General features: G+C 44.9%; 1 protein-coding gene across 5 annotated transcripts in view; it reads left to right on the forward strand.

Moving 5' to 3' along the window:
* Window positions 1–10,198: 10,198 nt before the first annotated feature.
* NF2 (NF2, moesin-ezrin-radixin like (MERLIN) tumor suppressor) overlaps window positions 10,199–19,985 on the forward strand; it is a gene marked incomplete at its 3' end in the record, with an annotated part of 78,623 nt that continues 68,836 nt past the window's right edge. For all 5 annotated transcript variants that reach the window (XM_082668099.1, XM_082668098.1, XM_082668097.1 and 2 more), the window contains exon 1: window positions 10,199–10,749. In XM_082668099.1, the coding sequence (XP_082524225.1) occupies window positions 10,636–10,749 (114 nt within the window). In that variant the 5' untranslated portion in view covers window positions 10,199–10,635. The remainder of the gene's footprint in view (window positions 10,750–19,985) is intronic.

Raw genomic sequence — 19,985 nt, forward strand, 5'->3', positions numbered from 1 at the left:
GCCCCGCCCCCGAACCCGGCGGCGGAGGCGGAACGTGAGTAAGCCCCGCCCCACCTGGTAGCCCGCCCCTTCTCCACCCAGACTGGTGGGTGTAGTCCCTGTGCGTTCAGCAACTTAGATGCTGGGCAGAAGTCCGGATTCTTGTCCTCTGAGCCTCTGCAACCCTGCTGCAGACTTGCTCTGTGACCTGGAGCAAACCCTCTGCCTACTCTGGGCCTCGGTGTCCACCCCGGTAAAATGGGAGCATTGAACAATAATACCAGGGGTTCTTAACGGGGCACTCAAGGATGAGCGGCAGAGGGCGAGTAAGCCCCCTGAAATCGTATACAGTTATGTGCGCCTGTGCGTTCCTGGGCGGGGGTGGGGTGGGGTGGGGGCGGCACAGGTAGCGTTTATCACATTATGAAAGGAAAACCCCGTAACGATTTAAGACAGATGGACAAGGCTCTGGGTTGCAGGGACACTTTCTCTCTATCATCTCCTTTTCCCTTTCCATCCGCGCCTACCATCGCTGCCTGGGCCTCCTGGGGCCCCATGCCCTTCTCCTGCTCTGCCCAGGTCTTGTGCCTCACTTCCAAACTAGTCTCCTCTCGGCCCACAATCCCCCAGGTCACAGACCTTAGCAGGAGCAGAGGGCCTGCAGACCCCACAGGGGGGCCCAGGAGCCTAATAACTTCCAGAGAGACTGTATGTGTAAAAGAATGTCCACCCGCTGAGGCTGACACTAACGGTCAGCGTGGTGTGCCTGGGGTGGAGGAGTGAGGACAGGCTTTGATTTTGTGATTCCTTCAGCAAATACTGAGTCCACGTGGCTAGGCCATGTGGTTAACTCTGAGACACCAAAGGCGGCCAGAACAACAATCCCCCAGCCCTCTTGGAACTTAAGGCCTGGCCAGGGAGACAAAATCAAACTGGTACTAACCTCCTGGGCAGAGGCCTTAGGCCTACCCCTCCCCTCCCCTCTCCTGCCTGACATACTAAATATTTACTGAATAAGTGAAAAATATACACAAAAATATTTTTTGCCAACTGTGATAAAGGCTATGAAGAAGTATGTGAAGCTATGAGGACTTATAATGGGGAGCGGGAAAGAGAAAATTCGAGGTCCTATATAGACTTTGAGGGTCAATGATAACTTCTATAAGGAAGTGAGGCTTGAACTATGATTTTTTTTTCTTGTGTTTTCTAAAGTTGCTACAATGAACATGTATTCTTTGCATGATTTATTTTAAAAGGATACTGTATATCATCATGATAAATAAAAACCGAAATCAACTGTTATACACAGGCAGAACCATCAAAATAAATGCAAAAGTATTTGCAACAGATACTGCAACAGATAACAGTATCGCCGGTACCTTGTAGCTAAGGCAGAGGGCCATGAGCCTGGAACCTGCTCTCTGTGTTAACAAAGAAGACACAGCTGGGCCCAGTTGCTCCTTGGGTTTATCAGAGGGACAAAAAGAGTGAGCTCCTCATTCTGGAAGTCAGCATGATTGGAGGGTTCCCAGACACAGCCACTCAGGAAAAGCCCTGATGGGTAGATGGAGGTGTAGCAAGTAACATGTCACTGGTGTCATGCTGTGGAGGAACCAGGTGTGGCAGGCGTGTGGAGGTGGGTGTGACCATCTTGATCGGGCCTCACAGGTGGCCTGATTTTAGACCTAAGCTTTAAAGGCTAAGCAGGGAGAGTCAGCCAGAAGGGAGCAGGGCAAGGAGAGCCTCAGGCAGAGGAGGCAATATGTGCACAGTACGCGAAAGGGCCCCCAGGAAGGAAGAGGTTTGGATTGTTCAGCACCATCGAATGTCATCAGAGGGTGGAGATGATGTGAAGGCATCTCTCTCAGTACAAGGAATACTTTCCTAACAATGGAGTGGGCAGCCTTGGTGACCTGTCACTGGATTGTGCCAACAGAGGCTGCACAGCAACTTATTGGCCATGTGGTGTAGGGCATTTGGCAATCGAGCCACAGGAAGCCAGGACCCCTGGCTTCCAAGCCAGGACAGGGAAGGGCTGGCCCTCCTGGTCTAGGGTGAGAGTCCTCACCAAATTCTTGGTGTTTCTGGCCACTTCTGCTGGAGAAAACAAGGGAGGGCTGACCTGCAGCCTCCTCACACTGGTCTAGGCATTTCTAAGATGGTCTTCCCATCTCCCCCTATTCGAGTGGGATAGGAGGCTCAAACTAGGTCCTCCGGGAGCATGGTCTCACCCCTGACCAGGAGAGATGGGAGATGAGTCTCCATACCCAGGCCATGTGAACCAGTGCGGCTGGCTCACTGGAAATTCAGCTTCGAGATCTCCACCCCCACCCCAGCTAGGGTGATCAGCTCATTCCAGTTTACCCCAGACTTTCCCAGTTTGGGCACTAGATGTCCCCTATCCCAGGAAACTCCTCTATCCTGGGCAAACTGGGATGTATGGTTATCCTAATTGTGGCCCTTTCCCTCTCCCCGGGACACACATCAACTCCACCCCAGAGTCTTTTCCTTGCTTAACTAACCCCATTTACCCTGCTTGAAGTGGCAGGGCAGGGGGGCTGTCTTTATGGCACTCAGTGACATGCAATGCTCGTTAACTGAGCACCTGGTATGAATAGGTCCCTGCCCCATGGACCATGCATTCTGGGCAGTAACCAGATGGATGTTGGATGACAATTCTGCAAATAAGGAGTTATATAATTAGACCATTTCCAATTACTGCAGAATAAATTACCCCCAAATTTAGCAGCTTGAAACAATAAACATTTATGATCTCACACGGTTCCAAATGGGTCAGGAATTCAGGAATGAGTGATTAGCTGGGCTGTTTCTGGCTCAGGGTCTCCCACAATTTTGCAGTCAAGATATTGTCTTGGGCTGTGGTCATCTGAAGGCCTGACGGAGGCTGTGGGATCTGCTTCCAAAGTGGGCCACTCACACACCTGGCAAGTCAGTACTGGTTGTTGGCCAGGTGCCTCAGTTCCTTGCCACGTGTGCTTCTCCAGATGCTGCTTGGGTGTCTTCACCTCATGGCAGGTGGCTTCCCCGAGCGCGAGTGATCCAAGAGAGAGTAAGGTGGAAACTTCAAGGACTTTTTTTTTTTTTTTTTTAATTCGGCCAGGCCATGCAGCATGTGGGATCTTAGTTCCACCGAACAGGGATCAAACCTGTGCCCCCTGCAGTGGAAGCTTGGAGTCGTAACCACTGGACCGCCAGGGAAGCCCCCCAAGGACTTTTATGAATTGGCCTTGGAAATCACACTCTGTCATTTCTGAATATCCCATTGGTTACACCTGTCAGCCCTGCTCAGTGTGGGAGGGGACATTACAAGGGTGTGAATATCTACACGCAAGACTCCTGGAGGCTGGCTACCACAATTATGTTCTGCACTAGGCCCAACTTAATTATTGGGATTGGACTCAGCTCTTCAAGCCATCTTCTACGAGCAGGACTCCCCAGCATCATTGTCTTCTGTTCTAGGATCTCCCCTTCCCCTTCTTCTCTGAGGTCCCTTTCTGCTCACCACTGAGTCTGTGACATCTCTTTCTCCTGAACCTGTTCATCCTCCCCTCTCTGCAGGGAGCTGACCCATTTCTTCTTCTCCCTCCCTTGTTTCCCAAAGATGCCCTCATGGAATCTACCTTCATAACTCATTGCCAAGATCTACTGCCCAATCTGTGAAGTGAAATGAGAGGAGCAGGGACAAAGATAGATGGGCAGAGCCAGGCGAAGAGGAGCAGGCAGGTTCATAAGTGTAAAATATGGACAAACCTGCCATCATCTATTCCCTGGGACAAATAGATCATCACCAAATGGGCTGCAGAAGAGCAAAGAGACAAATTATCCAGCTGTGGCAGTGTCACCTGCTCCTTATTGATGGGCTCTTATGCTCGGGCCCAACTGCTCTCTGAGAATTGCATCCTCCAGTTCCTATGAGACCCCGAACAGGAGTGACAGGAAAGACAAGAAAGCTTTTATGTCTCGGCTGGGGCATGAGCCGCACTGCCAAGTTCCAGCTTTTCTGTAGTATGCATCATATACGTATATGAATTTTGTGACTTTGACACAGTGCCACATAAAAACATGATCAAAGTGCCACCCCATGTGTAAACTGGAAATCATACAAATGCCAGAGAAAGAGAACATTTTAACCGGTTAAATACTGAACGATTTCACAGCTGTTGGGTTGGAACAAATTATAAATTGTGTTTACGCTGATGCCACAAGGCGGCGCCACTACAGCCGGAAAACGACCACATTCTGTGTCACTATGGAGCAAATCACACAGTTGTTAGCATGCTTTGGACTCCAGCAACTGCCTCTTTGTGACTACTGAGCTGTTATTTTGCCACTCACTGTCATTATAAACAACTTTAAAAAGCTATAACAACGTCATTCAACAACATCGTTCACGAAGTAGAGAGGTCAATGCTGAAAACCACGCCCCCAAATCAGTACTTCGCAGCGGCTATTGGACGTGATAGAACACCGTGAATAAGATTGAACCACCTCCGTGACAGGCGGTGCAGAAACTTTGGGAGAGTGCCAGCGGATAGAGATAACGCAGCAAAGACACGAAGCAGCATCAAAAGCAAAGATATGGTAAGATGGTTATAGATTTACGAGCTGTGCGAGCGCGTTTCATCGCCTCCTTCACATTCATTCCTATGGGGAAACATGGGTCTTGGTATGCAACGTTTTGAATCCTGTGAAGTTTACAGAAGGCATCCTTCCTGAAAAAAATGGGACTTCCCTGGACCTACCCAGATATCCTGGTAGAAATATGGCTCCTGGAGCCCACTGCTCGAAGGGGAATGTTGTAGGTTGAATTGTGTCCTGTGAAATAATAGAAAATCTTTATGTGGTCTCTGACCCCAGTTCCTGGCACCTGAGCTCCTAAAACTCTTGTAATTTCCTAAGTGATAAAAGCACCAGGAGCCCTGTGTATTCAAATTATTTGGTCTTTGATCCTGGTTCCTAACACAGAGCTCCTAAATCCCTTGGAATTTCCGGGGTGATGGGAGCATCTTTTGCTCTAATGAGGCAATGTTTGATGGGCTCCTGGACCGGGGGCTGCTTACTAGAAAGATTAAACCATCATTAGAAGCCTGGAGCTTTTAGCACCAGCCCCCATCCTCCTGGAAGGGAAGAAAGGCTAGAGGTTGAGTTGATGATGGATCATGCCTACATGAGGAAGCTTCCATAAAAATCCCAAAAGTATGGGGTTCAGAGAGTTTCCAGGTTGGTGAACACATGCATGTGCTTGGAAGGTGGTGCACCCCAATTCCATGGGAACAGAAGTTCCTGCTCCCTGGACCACTGCAAACCTCATCCTACGTGTCTCTTCATCTGGCTGTTCATCTGTACCCTTTATTAAATAAAAAACCGGTTAACCTAAGTGTTTCCTTGAGTTCTACAAGCCATTCTAGCAAATTATCAAACCTAAGGAGGAGGTCACAGGATCCCTGATTTATAACCAGTCCTCCAGAAGTTTAGATTACAACCTGGAATTCTGATTGGCGTCTGAAGCCAGGGGCGAGGGTGGGGGGCAGTCTCGTGGGACTGAGCCCTTAACCTGTGGGGTCTGTACTAACTCTAGTTAGTGTCAGAATTGGATTAAATTATACGACATGCAGCTGGTGTCCCAGAGAATTGCTTAGTGTGGAAAACCCATGCATTTGGTGTCAGAAGTATTGTGGGTATGAGAGTAAAGGAGAAACACAGGAGTGTTTTTCTCATATATGTCCCCTAAAAATGATATTGAAGTCCTAAGCCCAGCACCTCAGAATGTGACATTATTTGGAAATAGGGTCTTTACAGAGGTCATCAAGTTATAATGAAGTCATTAGGGTGGGCTCTAGCCCAGCCTGACTGGTGTCCTTATAAAAAGGGGAAACAGACACATAGACAGCCATGCACAGAGGGAAGAGGATGTGAAGAGACACAGGGAGAACACCATGGGAAAACTGGAGCGATGCAGCCACAAGCCAGAGAACATCTGGAGATTCCAGAAGCTACAAGAGTCAAGGAAAAGATCCTCCCCTACAGGTTACAGAAGGAGCAGGGCCCTGCTGACACCTTGATCTCAGACTTCTAGCCTCCAGAGCTGTGAGACAATACATTTCTGTTGTTCTGGGCCACCCAGTTTGTGTGATTTTGCTACAGCAGCCTTGGAAACTAATACAGAATGTCAACTTGAGACTCAAAATTATCTGCCACAGTAAGGAGCACAGAAAAAGCAGAAAATTGGGCTTCCCTGGTGGTACAGTGGTTGAGAATCTGCCTGCTGATGCAGGGGACACGGGTTCGAGCCCTGGTCTGGGAGGATCCCACATGCTGCGGAGCAACTAGGCCCGTGAGCCACAACTACTGAGCCTGCGCGTCTGGAGCCTGTGTTTTGCAACAAGAGAGGCCACGATAGTGAGAGGCCCGCACACCGCGATGAAGTGGGCCCCGCTTGCCACAACTAGAGAAAGCCCTTGTACAGAAATGAAGACCCAACACAGCCAAAATAAATAAATTAATTAATAAACTCCTACCCCCAACATCTTCAAAAAAAGAAAAGAAAGAAAAAGAAATAGCAGAAAATTTCGAATTAGGCATGAGCATGAATTTTAGGCCAGAAAACAGTCATTTTTCAGTGCCTGCTGTAGACAAGGCCCCTTGCAACCTGCAGCATGCTGTCCTTGGAAGGCCATGGGCCCGGGTTAGAGACCTGGGTTTGGGATCCAGGCTGTATCTCTATTAGGCTGTGTGGTCTTTGGCCAGTAACTTAGCTTTGGGTGTCTCTGTTTTCTTAACTGTCAAATGAGTATAATAATCTACTTAATCATGAGAATTAAATGCAAATGCATGCATATGAAAATGAGCACCAGTTAAAGTTCTATCTATATGTGCTCTTAGGCTTTGGTATTTGCAATCCCATTTCCTATTCTCCCCATTTTAAGTGATGATGAAACGGAGGTCCAGAAATGGTTTAAAAAAAAAAAACTTTTTTAGGTTACACAGCACCTTAGAGTGCTCAATAAATATTAATTCCTATTTAAGAGTGACTCTTAAACATGTCATATCATGTATTATTATGCCCATTTTTACAGATGAGGTAACTGAGGCTCAGAGAAGCTAAGTTATGCCCAAGGTCACAGAAAAGTAGAAATTCCTACTCAGATCTGCCTGCTTCCAACACTGCAGGTGACAGTCTGGGCAAATTCAATAATCTTCAGTCCTGGGCCTGAAGGGAAGAGGGTGAGCACCAGTGATTTCCTAAGGCCTTGTAGGTTCTTTTTTTTTTAAAAAAAGTATTTATTTATTTATTTATGGCTGCGTCGAGTCTTAGTTGTGGCACGCGGGCTCCAGAGCTCATGGGCTCTCTAGTTGCAGCACCTGGGCTTAGTTGTTCTGTGGCATGTGGGATCTTAGTTCCCCGACCAGGGATTGAACCCATGTTCCCTGCTTCGGAAGGTGGATTCTTAACCACTGGACCACCAGGGAAGTCCCAGGCTATTCAGGTAGGAGCTGTTATCTGCAACCACTTTCATCCAGGCTCAGTGCTTCAGGATAGTGCCTTGGAGCATCCTAGCTATGGCCTCAGGGGAATTCCCTTGCAGTCCAGTGGTTAGGACTCCTTCACTGCCGAGGCCTGGGTTCAATCCCTGGTCGGGAACTAAGATCCAGCAAGCTGCTGGTGTGGCCTTAAAAAATAAATAAATAGATAAAAAAGGCTATGGCCTCAGAAGTCTTAGGTACCAGGTCACACATCCTCATCTTCCCATAGAGGGGAGAGGGGCACATCCTGGTTGTGACAACCAAAAAAAAAACACAAAAAAAAACCTCCAGACATTGCCAAATGCCCCCCTGGAGGGAAAGGATGTCACTTGGAGAAACTCTGATCTTCTGGAAGAATGAAGAAACAAAATATATCAGGTGAGATCTGGATTAAAACAGTCCTATATGCAAATTGCAACTCTACCAATTATGATTTTGGGTAAATTACTTCATTTCAGCCTTATCCAGTTTCCCCATGTATAAACAAGGAATATATACCTACCAAATAGGGTTTTGATAAAGATCAGAAGAAGCATGCCAGGCACTTTGCAGAGTATATGGTAAGCACTTAATATATGGCAGCTATTAACATTGTTCCCATAGTTGAGACTGTAAGTATTTCCTCATGTCCTTCACTTATTCATGTAACAAATATTCAGTAACTGGTGTCTGTGTGCCAGGTCTTTCTTAGTAAGCCCTATCTGAATTTTTCTTTCTCAAAACCTTATCTGGTATGTACTATTACCATTTCTATTTATTCTGTGTGAACAGCATTTTTAATGCCAGCATAATATTCCATCACGTCTATTTTGATTCTTGGCCCTGGCCTCCTTTCTGAGGTCCAGACCCATACATCTACCTGGATGTCCCCCAGGAATGTTAACAGCATGTTTGGCCAATTAGCCCAGTGCCTAGCACCTAGCAAGCCCTCCATAAAAATGAGCTATTACTGGCCATCAGTGTCATTTTTAGCCCCTGCTGATCCACCTCCTCTTGCTACTCCTCAGTGGGTTCTCAGAGTCACTTATTTTCTGTCAGCAGTCTTGGCCCTGGGTTAAAGCCCTGATTTGTTGTCCCTGTGGGGAGCCCATAGGAGAATCCAGCCTGGTTTTCCCACCTGCAGGGAAGAACTGAAGCAATGAAAATAGACACTCCCACGCTAATCAGAGTGCCCTAAACAACCAGTTTGGTGGGGAGAATTTGCTAGCAGTAGGCAAGACATAAAGTTCCCCCACGGCAGCCTGGCAGCCTTGCTGAGTGTGCCAGCAAATGATTCCTGGGGCCTGGATGGTGCTTCGCAGGCACCGCCGGGGCCCACGGAGAAGAGCTAATTTATGCTATTAGTATAGTTACATCAACAGTGTCTGCTGAGTGTTCCAAAACTGTATTTCATGGTCTTGGGGCCAGAACAGGGAGGAGCAATTTAGAAGCCACCACCAGGGAAGCAGAGCAGAGTAGAGGTAATACCAACAGCCTCTGGGTGAGATAGGCCTGGGTTTGAGTTCCAGCTTTGCCCCTCACTAGTTGGGTGATAGCCAGCTCTGTCATGCTGAGCTTCTATTTCTTCACCTGTAGGGTTGGGGTGATGCTAATGATAGTTATTCGTGGAATGCTTCTTGATCAACCATTCAGGTATTCAACCATTAAGAGTTATTCAAAAATAGGATTTTTTTTTTAATACACAAAGTTATACTTCCCCACCTCTCACACACACACACACACATCCATATAACCCTTGATGACATTAAAAAAATAAACAGTACACGTATATGATCCGAAATAAATTGGAAATCACACAGTATAAAATGAAAAATGCTTTTTTTTTGGTCCGGGCAGTGGCTTGCGGGATCTTAATTCCCCGACCAGGTATTGAACCCGGGCCCTCCGCTGTAAAAGTGCGGAGTCCTAACCACTGGACCGCCAGGGAATTCCCCCAAAATACTTTCATTTAAAAAAAAAATCTACAAAAAGAGCAATTTCATAGGATTCAACCTAATATGACCAGCCACCGTTCTAAAGCTTTATAGTCCTCAACAAGCCCATGACGTAGGAACAATTATTACCCTCTCCCTCGGTAATAATAAGAATTTCTTCTAAAGAGAAGAAGGACTTGGGGGGAAAGTGCCGGCTACCTAAACGGCCTCCACAAGTGATTTGAAAGTTTGAGAAACAGAGGTCAGCACATGTAATTAATTAAGCGCTAAACAGGACTATCCGCCTGGTGTCCGAAACACGATCCCCTGGGGGTCCACACGCGGCGCAGACTTGGTCCGAAGGGCAATCCCTCGCGGTACCAGGGGTGACCCGTCTCTCTCGCCCCGGCACGACCCTCTACGTGTTTTCCCGGGAAAGGCGAGCCGGGCTCCGCCACCTCAACCAGTCTTGCTAGAGTAGGCTTATCCCTGCGAACAAAAGCATTCGGAGAGACTGCCGCCTCAGCCACTCAACGCCGAGCCCCGGCCGGCGCCTCCAATTAGATCCGAACTTTCAATTGGTGAAGTGTTGTTGAAGAAGGTGGGACAGAGCGGGAAAGTTCCTCCTCCCTCGGGGTTCTCAGCCAACCGCGGCGTCGGGGCGGCAGCCGCCGAGTTAGGTTGCACCGCGTGTAGTGATCTAGGGGGCCCGAGGGCGGGGCGGGGAGCAGGCCGGGGGCTGCGGGGAGGGGACGCTTCCCGCGGGCACGCGGAGTGAAGACGGTGACAGCCACGCGCGCACGTGCGTGCCCGGCTGCAGCGCGGCCCCGACACCTCCCTCGGCGGCTGAGAAGCGCGCGGGGTCTGGGCCTCCGGCGTCTAGGGGCCCCGTCCCCGGGCGTCACCAGCGTCCCCGGCCCGAGTCCCGGAGAGCCGGGCCGTGCCCGCCCCGTCGGTCCCCGATCGCGATCCCTTCCCGTGGCCGTCAGGGTTCGCCCCCCAACTCCCATTTCGGTTCCCGGGGCAGGGTCCTCGCGGTCCATGCTGGCCGCTGGGGGCCCGCGCCGCTCAGCCAGCTCCCGGGCCGGCCGGCCGGCCACCATGGTGGCCCTGAGGCCTGTGAGGCTCCTCCAGGGAGGCTAAAAGGTCCAGAGCGCAGGCCTCGGGGCGCGAGGGTCCCGAACCTGAGCCCCGCGCCATGGCCGGGGCCATCGCTTCCCGAATGAGCTTCAGCTCGCTCAAGAGGAAGCAGCCCAAGACGTTCACAGTGCGGATCGTCACCATGGACGCGGAGATGGAGTTCAATTGCGAGGTAACTGGCTGCAACGGGCTGCGGCGAAGGGGAGCGCGGCGGGATCCGGCCGGGTGCTGGTCCGGCACCGACGCGGACGCCCTTGCCGCGGTGACAGTGGAAGTGGAAGCTTCAGGATTCTGTTTATATCAGCTCTGGGCAGAGATAGAGTCAACCAGAACTGGAAGGGGCCATCTAGGCCCAAATCCTCATGTTAAAGATAATCGCTGCTTTTTTTCAATGGGGCTTTCGGGTTTGGAAGCACTTCCTGAAGGTTTTCATTCATTGTTACTGCAAGAGTCTGAAAGCATTCGTGGTAGCGAATTCTAGTTTTCAGTGTCACGCTTAAGCTCCAGCTCTATAGAGTTTAAACTTTATTAGATAATATTATGTACCCCAGATATTATAAGTTGCATCTCGTTTTATTGGAAAGTCTATAGTACTTGTTTCCCTTTTTCACAGCTTAAATTTTCTGGGAAAAAACAAAACAAAACTTTGAGGAAAGAGACGGTGTCTTAAACTTTCCATACAGTTTCTATCATGATGGTAACAGTTATCATTTATTGAATACTTCCTAAATGCCAGATATTCATACACTTAATTCTCAAAACAACTCAATGAGGTAGGTACCCCAAACCATATATCTAGTAAATGGCGAAGGGGGGGTTTTGATTCAAGATCTTAGCCAATACAGTACTGCCTCTCAAGTAGTTTAAGTCCTTGCTACTCAAAGTGTGGCCTGTGGACCAGCAGCATTGGCAGCAGTAACCTAAGTCAGGGGTTGGCAAACTTTTTCTGTAAAGGCCCACATAGTAAATATTTTCAGCTTTGCCGGCTTTAGGGTCTCAGTTGCAACTACTCAACTGAGCTCTACCATGGTAGCACAAAAGCAGCCTTAGACAGGATCAACTTCCAGCATGACAGGGTGAGGAACTCCACTGACCTGGTTCCCTGTAAACTGGTAGAACATTAAAAAAAAAAAAAATTTTAAACCCTCTGGAAATTGTCCTAAGGGCAAACATCCAGTGAAGAAACAGCTACTCAAGAAAATCTATGATAATTCGGTAAGAAAGGCAAGAGTTTGTGGTATTTGTTTTTGTTTTGGCCGAGAGGCATAAGGGATCTTAGTTCCCTGACCGGGGATCAAACCCATGGCCCCCTACAGTGGAAGCATGGAGTCTTAACCACTGGACTGCCAGGGAAGTCCCAAGAGTTTGTGGTATTTGAAGCAAGACCACTACTACCGTCCCTGCTCCCAGCTCTCAACAATGGCTGCAACCCAGTACACTGGGCTCCCTCTTCCCCTAGCTCCCAGTCAGACAGCTTTCTTCCCAGGAGGAGCATGACTTTAGGGCTTCTCCTGCCCAAGGCTACTTGCTGCTGAGGCTAAATCCTGGTTGAGTGAAGCTGAAAGATGGGGCTTCCTTCCTTCACCCAGCTCCTACTTATGGAATGGAAGCTGTACTCTGGGCATGGCCCACCGAGAGTACTGGGGTCCCATTTGCTCTATCCCCACCCTCAGTTTGTGAGATGGTGGTACCAGCCAGGAGAGGCAAACTGAGAAGACCTCAGGCTAGTGTGTCTCCCCCTCCCCACTTCTATCAAGAGCTCAGAGATTTTGCCTGGAGGGAGAAGCAGGCTCCTAATCTCTTCCCAGAAAATAGTGACTTCATTTGCAGTAGAGTGTGGAGAAATTTATGCCTAAGGGTGCTTTCAAGAACTGTGGAGGTTTTAGTGAAAGGCAATTGGGAGGAGATTTGTGGATTTAATAAAGATACAGCCTAGACTGTAAGCCAGCTAGTTTGCAGGAGAGAATAAGACAGCTGGGAAGAGCCCTCCTGGGGTCAGGACAAATATCAAACACTAATCTCAAAAGAGCCACCTTTTGATTGGATTACTTTATAGAACAAGTTATGCCCCAGAGCATTGTTGAAAATAATAGAATAATATACCACAATTAGTGGAGTTTAACAGTTGGGTGTGACCAGGGAAAGAGAGGGAGAGTCCTACTAAGACCACTGTCATCTTGGGTGACTTTGGGCAAATCCAAAGATATGTCTTCCTGAGGAGCAACATCATAGACCTCAACACTGTGACAGGGGAAATAGATTTCAGTAAAACAGTCCAGCCAGTCACTAAACAAATAAACAAGCAAATAACAGTAACCAGCCCAGTTGGGTGGGGGGACCACTCCCTAGAGTTGCTGTAAGTATGTTCACAGAACTAAAAGAAAGCATGATTAAGAAGGAAGGTATAATGACATTTTTGCATCAACTAGATAGTATCAGTAAAGCGATATGAATTATAAAAAGAACCAAATTAAAATCCTGGAATTGGGGCTTCCCGGGTGGCACAGTGGTTAAGAATCCGCCTGCCAATGCAGGGGACATGGGTTCAAGCCCTGGTCTGGGAAGATCCCACATGCCGTGGAGCAACTAAGCCCGTGTGCCACAACTCCTGAAGCCCGGGTGCTTAGAGCCCATGCTCTGCAACAAGAGGAGCCACTGCAATGAGAAGCCTGCACACCACAACAAAGAGTAGCCCCCGCTCACCACAACTAGAGAAAGCCCGTGCACAGCAACAAAGACCCAACGCAGCCAAAATAATAAAATAAATTAAATAAATTAATTTAAAAAATTCTGGAATTAGAAAATACAATGACTGAAATAAAAAATTCACTAGAGGGGCTCAAGGTAGATTCCAACAGGCAGAAGAAATAATTAGTATACTTGATGATAGATTGATAGAGATTATGTAAGGTGAAGAGTAGAGAGAAAAAGAATGAAGAAAAATGTACAGAACCTCAGAGAAATGTGAGGATCATTCAGTGCACCAACATGTGTAATGGGACTACCAGAGGAGAGGAGAGAGAAAAAATATTCCAAAAAAATTGGCTGAAACTTCCTAAATTAATTGAAAAACAATAACCTGTATATTCAGGAAGCTCAATGAACTCCAGGGAGGATAAACACAAAGAGATTCACAGACACATCATAGTAAAAATGCTGAAAGTCGGACAGGGAGAAAATCTGGAAAGCAACAAGAGAAAAATGACTTGACACTTATAAGGGAACCCCAATAAGATTAACAGCTAAGTTCTCAGCAGAAGCTGTGGAGGCCAGAGGCAGTGGGATAACATTCAAAGTGCTCAAAGAAAAAACTTGTCAACTAGGAAACCTATCTCCAACATAGCTGGATATAAATGAAAAGGACATTTCAAAAACAAAGTTAAATAAAGAATTTCCCAGATAAACAAAAACAGAGACTTTGTTGTTTAAAGACCCACCTTACAAGAAATATTAAAGGAAGCTTTTCAGGCCTAAAGCAAGTGACCCCAGATAGTAATTCAAATCCGCGTGAAAAAAATCAAAGAGCACCAGTAAATGTAATAACATAATTATAAAAGACAGTATAAATGTATATTTTCCTCCTTTTAACTGATTTAAAATGCAATTATATAAAATAATTTGTATATAATATACAATAATATTTGTATATACTATATTGTTGGGCCTATAACATGGAAACGTAATATATGTTTAATAGGTGTGCCAATAACAGTACAAAGGAGGTGGGTGAAAACCAAGCTGTAATAGGCTAAGGAAATGATTACAGATGGTAAAGTAATAACTACAACAATATATTGCTGGGTTTGTAACTTTAATAGATATAGTATACAATAATTATAATACTATAAAAAAGGGGGAAGGGAACAGAACTATGTAGAATAACATTTCTATATAATCGCTGCAGTTAAGCTAGTATAAATCTGAAGCTGATTCTTTTTTTTAATATATATATATATTTTTAAAATTTGTTTAATTATTTACTTTTTGGCTGCATTTGATTTTCATTGCTGCGCGCGGGCTTTCTCTACTTGCGGCGAGCGGGGGCTGCTCTTTGTTAAGGTGCGCGGGCTTCTCATTGCAGTGGCTTCTCTTGTTGTGGAGCACGGGATCTAGGCATGCAGGCTTCAGTAGTTGCGGCACGTGGGCTCAGTAGTTGTGGCTTGCGGGCTCTAGAGCGCAGGCTCAGTAGTTGTGGTGCATGGGCTTAGTTGCTCCACGGCATGTGGGATCTACCGGGACCAGGGCTTGAACCCATGTCCCCTGCATTGGCAGGCGGATTCTTAACCACTGCGCCACCAGGGAAGTCCAATATATATATATTTTTGGTGTGAACCATTTTTAAAGTTTTTATTGAGTTTGTTACAATTTTGCTTCTGTTTTTTGGCCCCAAGGCGTGTGGGATCTTAGCTCCCCAACCAGGGGTTGAACCTGCATTGGAAGGCGAAGTCTTAACCACTGGACTGCCAGGGAAGTCCCTCTGAAGCTGATTCTGATAAGTCAGGATTATGTGGTTAAACCCTAGAATAACCACTTTAAAAAAAAAAATCTTTAAAAATACAGTGGAAAAATAAATAAATAAATAGTGGAAAAACTATTAAAGAAATTTAAATGCTTCATTAGAAACTATTCACTTAATGCAAATCAAATAGTAAAGGAGGAATAGAGAATTTAAAAAGACAAGAAAAACATAGAAAACAAAAAATAAAATGGCAGTTGTATCCCAAATAATTAAATAACTTAAATGAAGTGGACAAATTCCTAAAATGAAACCAGCTACCAAAAGTGACTCAAGAAGAAAGAGTAAATTAGCAATAAAAATACTACTCACAGTAAAAAACCCATGTGCTACCCACTAGTGGCCCAGGTGGCTTCACCACTGAATTCTACCAAACATTTCAAGATCAATAAATACCAATTCTTCACAAACGTTTCCAAAAAACTAGAAGAGGAGGGACCACATCCCAGCTCATTTTATGAGACCATCATTATCCTGATACTGAAATAAGACAAAGATAACACAAGAAAACTAGAGATCAATATCTCTTATATGAGTATGGAAGCCACAATCCTTAACAAAAATATTAGGAATCCAGCAACATATTAAAAAAACTATACTCCATAACCAAGTGAGATTTATCCCAGAAATGCAAGGTTGGTTTAACATCCAAAAATCAATTAATGTAATATATAATATCAATAGAACAAAAAGCAGAAATTACAGGATTATCTCAATCGATGCAGAAAAAGCACTTGACAAAGTGCAACAGCATTTCATGATAAAAGCACCCAACAAAATAGGAATAGAAGGGAACAGCCCAATATCACACTTAATGGTGAAAGACTGGATGTTTACTCTTTAAGATCAGGAATAAGACAAGGATGTCCCCTCTCACCACTTCTATTCAACATTGTACTGCTGGTTCTAGCCAGGACAATTAGGCAAGACATGAAATAAAAGGCATCTATATTGGAAAGGAAGAAGTAAACCTATGTCTGTTTACACATAATATTATTTTGTATACAGATATTTAAATTATTTATTTAACATCTTTATTGGAGTATAATTGCTTTACAATGGTGTGTTAGTTTCTGCTGTATAACAAAGTGAATCAGCTATACATATACATACATCCCCATATCTCCTCCCTCTTGCATCTCCCTCCCACCCTCCCTATCCCATCCCTTTAGGTGGACACAAAGCACTCTTCTCACTAGCTATCTATTTTACATTTGGTAGTGTATATATGTCCATGCCACTCTCTCACTTCGTCCCAGCTTACCCTTCCCCCTCCCCGTGTCCTCAAGGCCATTCTCTACATCTGCATCTTTTTTTTTTTTTTTTTGCGGTACGCGGGCCTCTCACTGTTGTGGCCTCTCCCGTTGTGGAGCACAGGCTCCGGGCGCACAGGCTCAGTGGCATGGCTCACGGGCCCAGCCGCTCCGCGGCATGTGGGATCTTCCCAGACCGGGGCACAAACCCGTGTCCGCTGCTTTGGCAGGCGGACTCTCAACCACTGTGCCACCAGGGAAGCCCTACATCTGAATCTTTATTCCTGTCCTGCCACTAGGTTCTTCAGAACCTTTTCTTTTTAGATTCCATATATATGTGTTAGCATATGGTATTTGTTTTTCTCTTTCTGACTTACTTCACTCTGTTTGACAGTCTCTAGGTTCATCCACCTCGCCACAAATAACTCAGTTTCACTTCTTTTTATGGCTGAGTAATATTCCATTGTATATATGTGCCACATCTTCTTTATCCATTCATCTGTCGATGGATACTTAGGTGGCTTCCATGTCCTGGCTATTGTAAATAGAGCTGCAGTGAACACTGTGGTACATAACTCTTTTTGAATTATGGTTTTCTCAGGTTATATGCCCAATAGTGGGATTGCTGGGTCGTATGGTAGTTCTATTTGTAGTTTTGTAAGGAACCTCCATACTGTTCTCCATAGTGGCTGTATCAATTTACATTCCCACCAACAGTGCAAGAGGGTTCCCTTTTCTCCACACCCTCTCTAGCATTTATTGTAGATTTTTTGATTATGGCCATTCTAACTGGTGTGAGGTGATACCTTATTGTAGTTTTGATTTGCATTTCTCTAATGATTAGTGTTGTTGAGCACGCTTTCATGTGTTTGTTGGCAATCTGTATATCTTTTTCGGAGAAATGTCAATTTAGGTCCTCTGCCCATTTTTGGATTGGGTTGTTTGCTTTTTTCATATTGAGCTGCATGAGCTGCTTGGAGTTTAATCCTTTGTCAGTTGCTTCATTTGCAAATATTTTCTACCATTCTGAGGGTTGTCTTTTCGTCCTATTTATGTTTTCCTTTGCTGTGCAAAAGCTTTTAAGTTTCATCAGGTCCCATTTGTTTATTTTTGGTTTTATTTCCATTTCTCTAGGGGGTGGGTCAAAAAGGATCTTGCCATGACTTATGTCATGAGTGTTCTTCCTATGTTTTCCTCTAAGAGTTTTATACTGTCTGGCCTTACATTTAGGTCATTAATCCATTTTGAGTTTATTTTTGTGTATGGTGTTAGGGAGTGTTCTAATTTCATTCTCTTACATGTAGCTGTCCAGTTTTCCCAGCACCACTTATTGAAGAGGCTGTCTTTTCTCCATTGTATATTCTTGCCTCCTTTATCAAAGATAAGGTGACCATATGTGCGTGGGTTTATCTCTGGGCTTTCTATCCTGTTCCATTGATCTATATTTCTGTTTTTGTGCTAGGACCATATTGTCTTGATTACTGTAGCTTTGTAGTATAGTCTGAAGTCAGAGAGTCTGAATCCTCCAGCTTCGTTTTTCTTTCTCAAGATTGCTTTGGCTATTTGGGGTCGTTTGTGTTTCCATACACATTGTAAAATTTTTTGTTCTAGTTCTGTGGAAAATGCCAGTGGTAGTTTGATAGGGCTTGCATTGAATCTGTAGATTGCTTTGGGTAGTAGAGTCATTTTCACAATGTTCATTCTTCCAATCCAAGAGCATGGTATATCTCTCCATCTGTTTGTATCATCTTTAATTTCTTTCATCAGTGTCTTATAGTTTTCTGCATACAGGTCTTTTGTCGCCTTAGGTAGGTTCATTCCTAGGTATTTTATTCTTTTTGTTGCAGTGGTAAATGGGAGTGTTTACTTAATTTCTCTTTCAGATTTTTCATCATTAGTGTATAGGAATGCAAAAGATTTCTGTGCATTAATTTTGTATTCTGCCACTCTAACAAATTCATTGATTAGCTCTAGTAGTTTTCTGGTAGTATCTTTAGGATTCTCTATGTATAGTATCATGTCATCTGCAAACAGTGACTGTTTTACTTCTTCTTTTCCGATTTGGATTCCTTTTATTTCATTTTCTTCTCTGATTGCTGTGGCTAAAACTTCCAAAACTATGTTGAATAATAGTGGTGAGAGTCGGCAGCCTTGTCTTGTTCCTGATCTTAGAGGAAATGGTTTCAGTTTTTCACCATTGGGAACGATATTGGCTGTGGGTTTGTCATATATGGCCTTCATTATGTTGAGGTAAGTTCCCTCTATGCCTACTTTCTGGAGTGTTTTTTTCATAAATGGGTGTTGAATTTTGTTGAAAGCTTTTTCTGCATCTTTGAGATGATCATATGGTTTTTCTCCTTCAATTTGTTAATATGGTTTTTCACATTGATTGATTTGCTTATGTTGAAGAGTCCTTGCATTCCAGGAATAAACCCCACTTGATCATGTTGTATGATCCTTTTAATGTGCTGTTGGATTCTGTTTGCTAGTATTTTGTTGAGGATTTTTACATCTATGTTCATCAGTGATATTGGCCTGTAGTTTTCTTTTTTTGCGGCATCTTTGTCTGATTTTGGTATCATGGTGATGGCCTCGTAGAATGAGTTTGGGAGTGTTCCTGCCTCTGCTATATTTTGGAAGAGTTTGAGAAGGATAGGTTTTAGCTCTTCTCTAAATGTTTGATAGAATTAGTCTATGAAGCCATCTGTTCCTGGGCTTTTGTTTGTTGGAAGATTTTTAATCACAGTTTCAATTTCAGTGCTTGTGATTGGGTGTTTATATTTTCTATTTCTTCCTCATTAAGTCTCGGAAGGTTGTGCTTTTCTAAGAATTTGTCCGTTTCTTCCAGGTTGTCCATTTTATTGGCATATAGTTGCTGTAGGAATCTCTCATGATCCTTTGTATTTCTGCAGTGTCAGTTGTTACTTCTCCTTTTTCATTTCTAATTCTATTGATTTGAGTCTTCTCGCTTTTTTCCTTGATGAATCTGGCTAATGGTCTATCAATTTTGTTTATCTTCTCAAAGAACCAGCTTTTAGTTTTATTGATCTTTGCTATTGTTTCCTTCATTTCTTTTTCATTTATTTCTGATCTGATCTTTATGATTTCTTTCCTTCTGCTAACTTTGGGGTTTTTTTGTTCTTCTTTCTCTAATTGCTTTAGGTGTAAGGTTTTTGTTTCTTGTATTGCTCTAAACTTCCCTCTTAGAACTGCTTTTGTTGCATCCCATAGGTTTTGGGTCTTTGTGTTTGTTTGTTTGTTTTTAAATTTGTTTATTTAGTTACTTATTTTGTCTGTGTTGGGTCTTTGTTGCAGTGCACGGGCTTTCTCTAGTTGTGGTGAGTGGGGGCTACTCTTCATTTTGGTGCACAGGCTTCTCACTGAAATGACGTCTCTTGTTGCGGAGAATGGGCTCTAGGCACACGGGCTTCAGTAGTTGTGGCTCGCAGGCTCTAGAGCCCGGACTCAGTAGTTGTGGCACACAGGCTTAGTTGCTCCACGGCATGTGGGATCTTCCCGGACCAAGGCTTGAACCCGTGTCCCCTGCATTGGCAGGTGGATTTTTAACCACTGTGCCACCAGGGAAGTCCAGGTCGTTGTGTTTTTATTGTCATTTGTTTCTAAGTATTTTTTGATTTC

The sequence above is a fragment of the Grampus griseus genome, assembly GCF_964374135.1.
Source record: "Grampus griseus genome assembly, chromosome: 12".
Taxonomy (NCBI): Eukaryota; Metazoa; Chordata; class Mammalia; order Artiodactyla; family Delphinidae; genus Grampus; species Grampus griseus.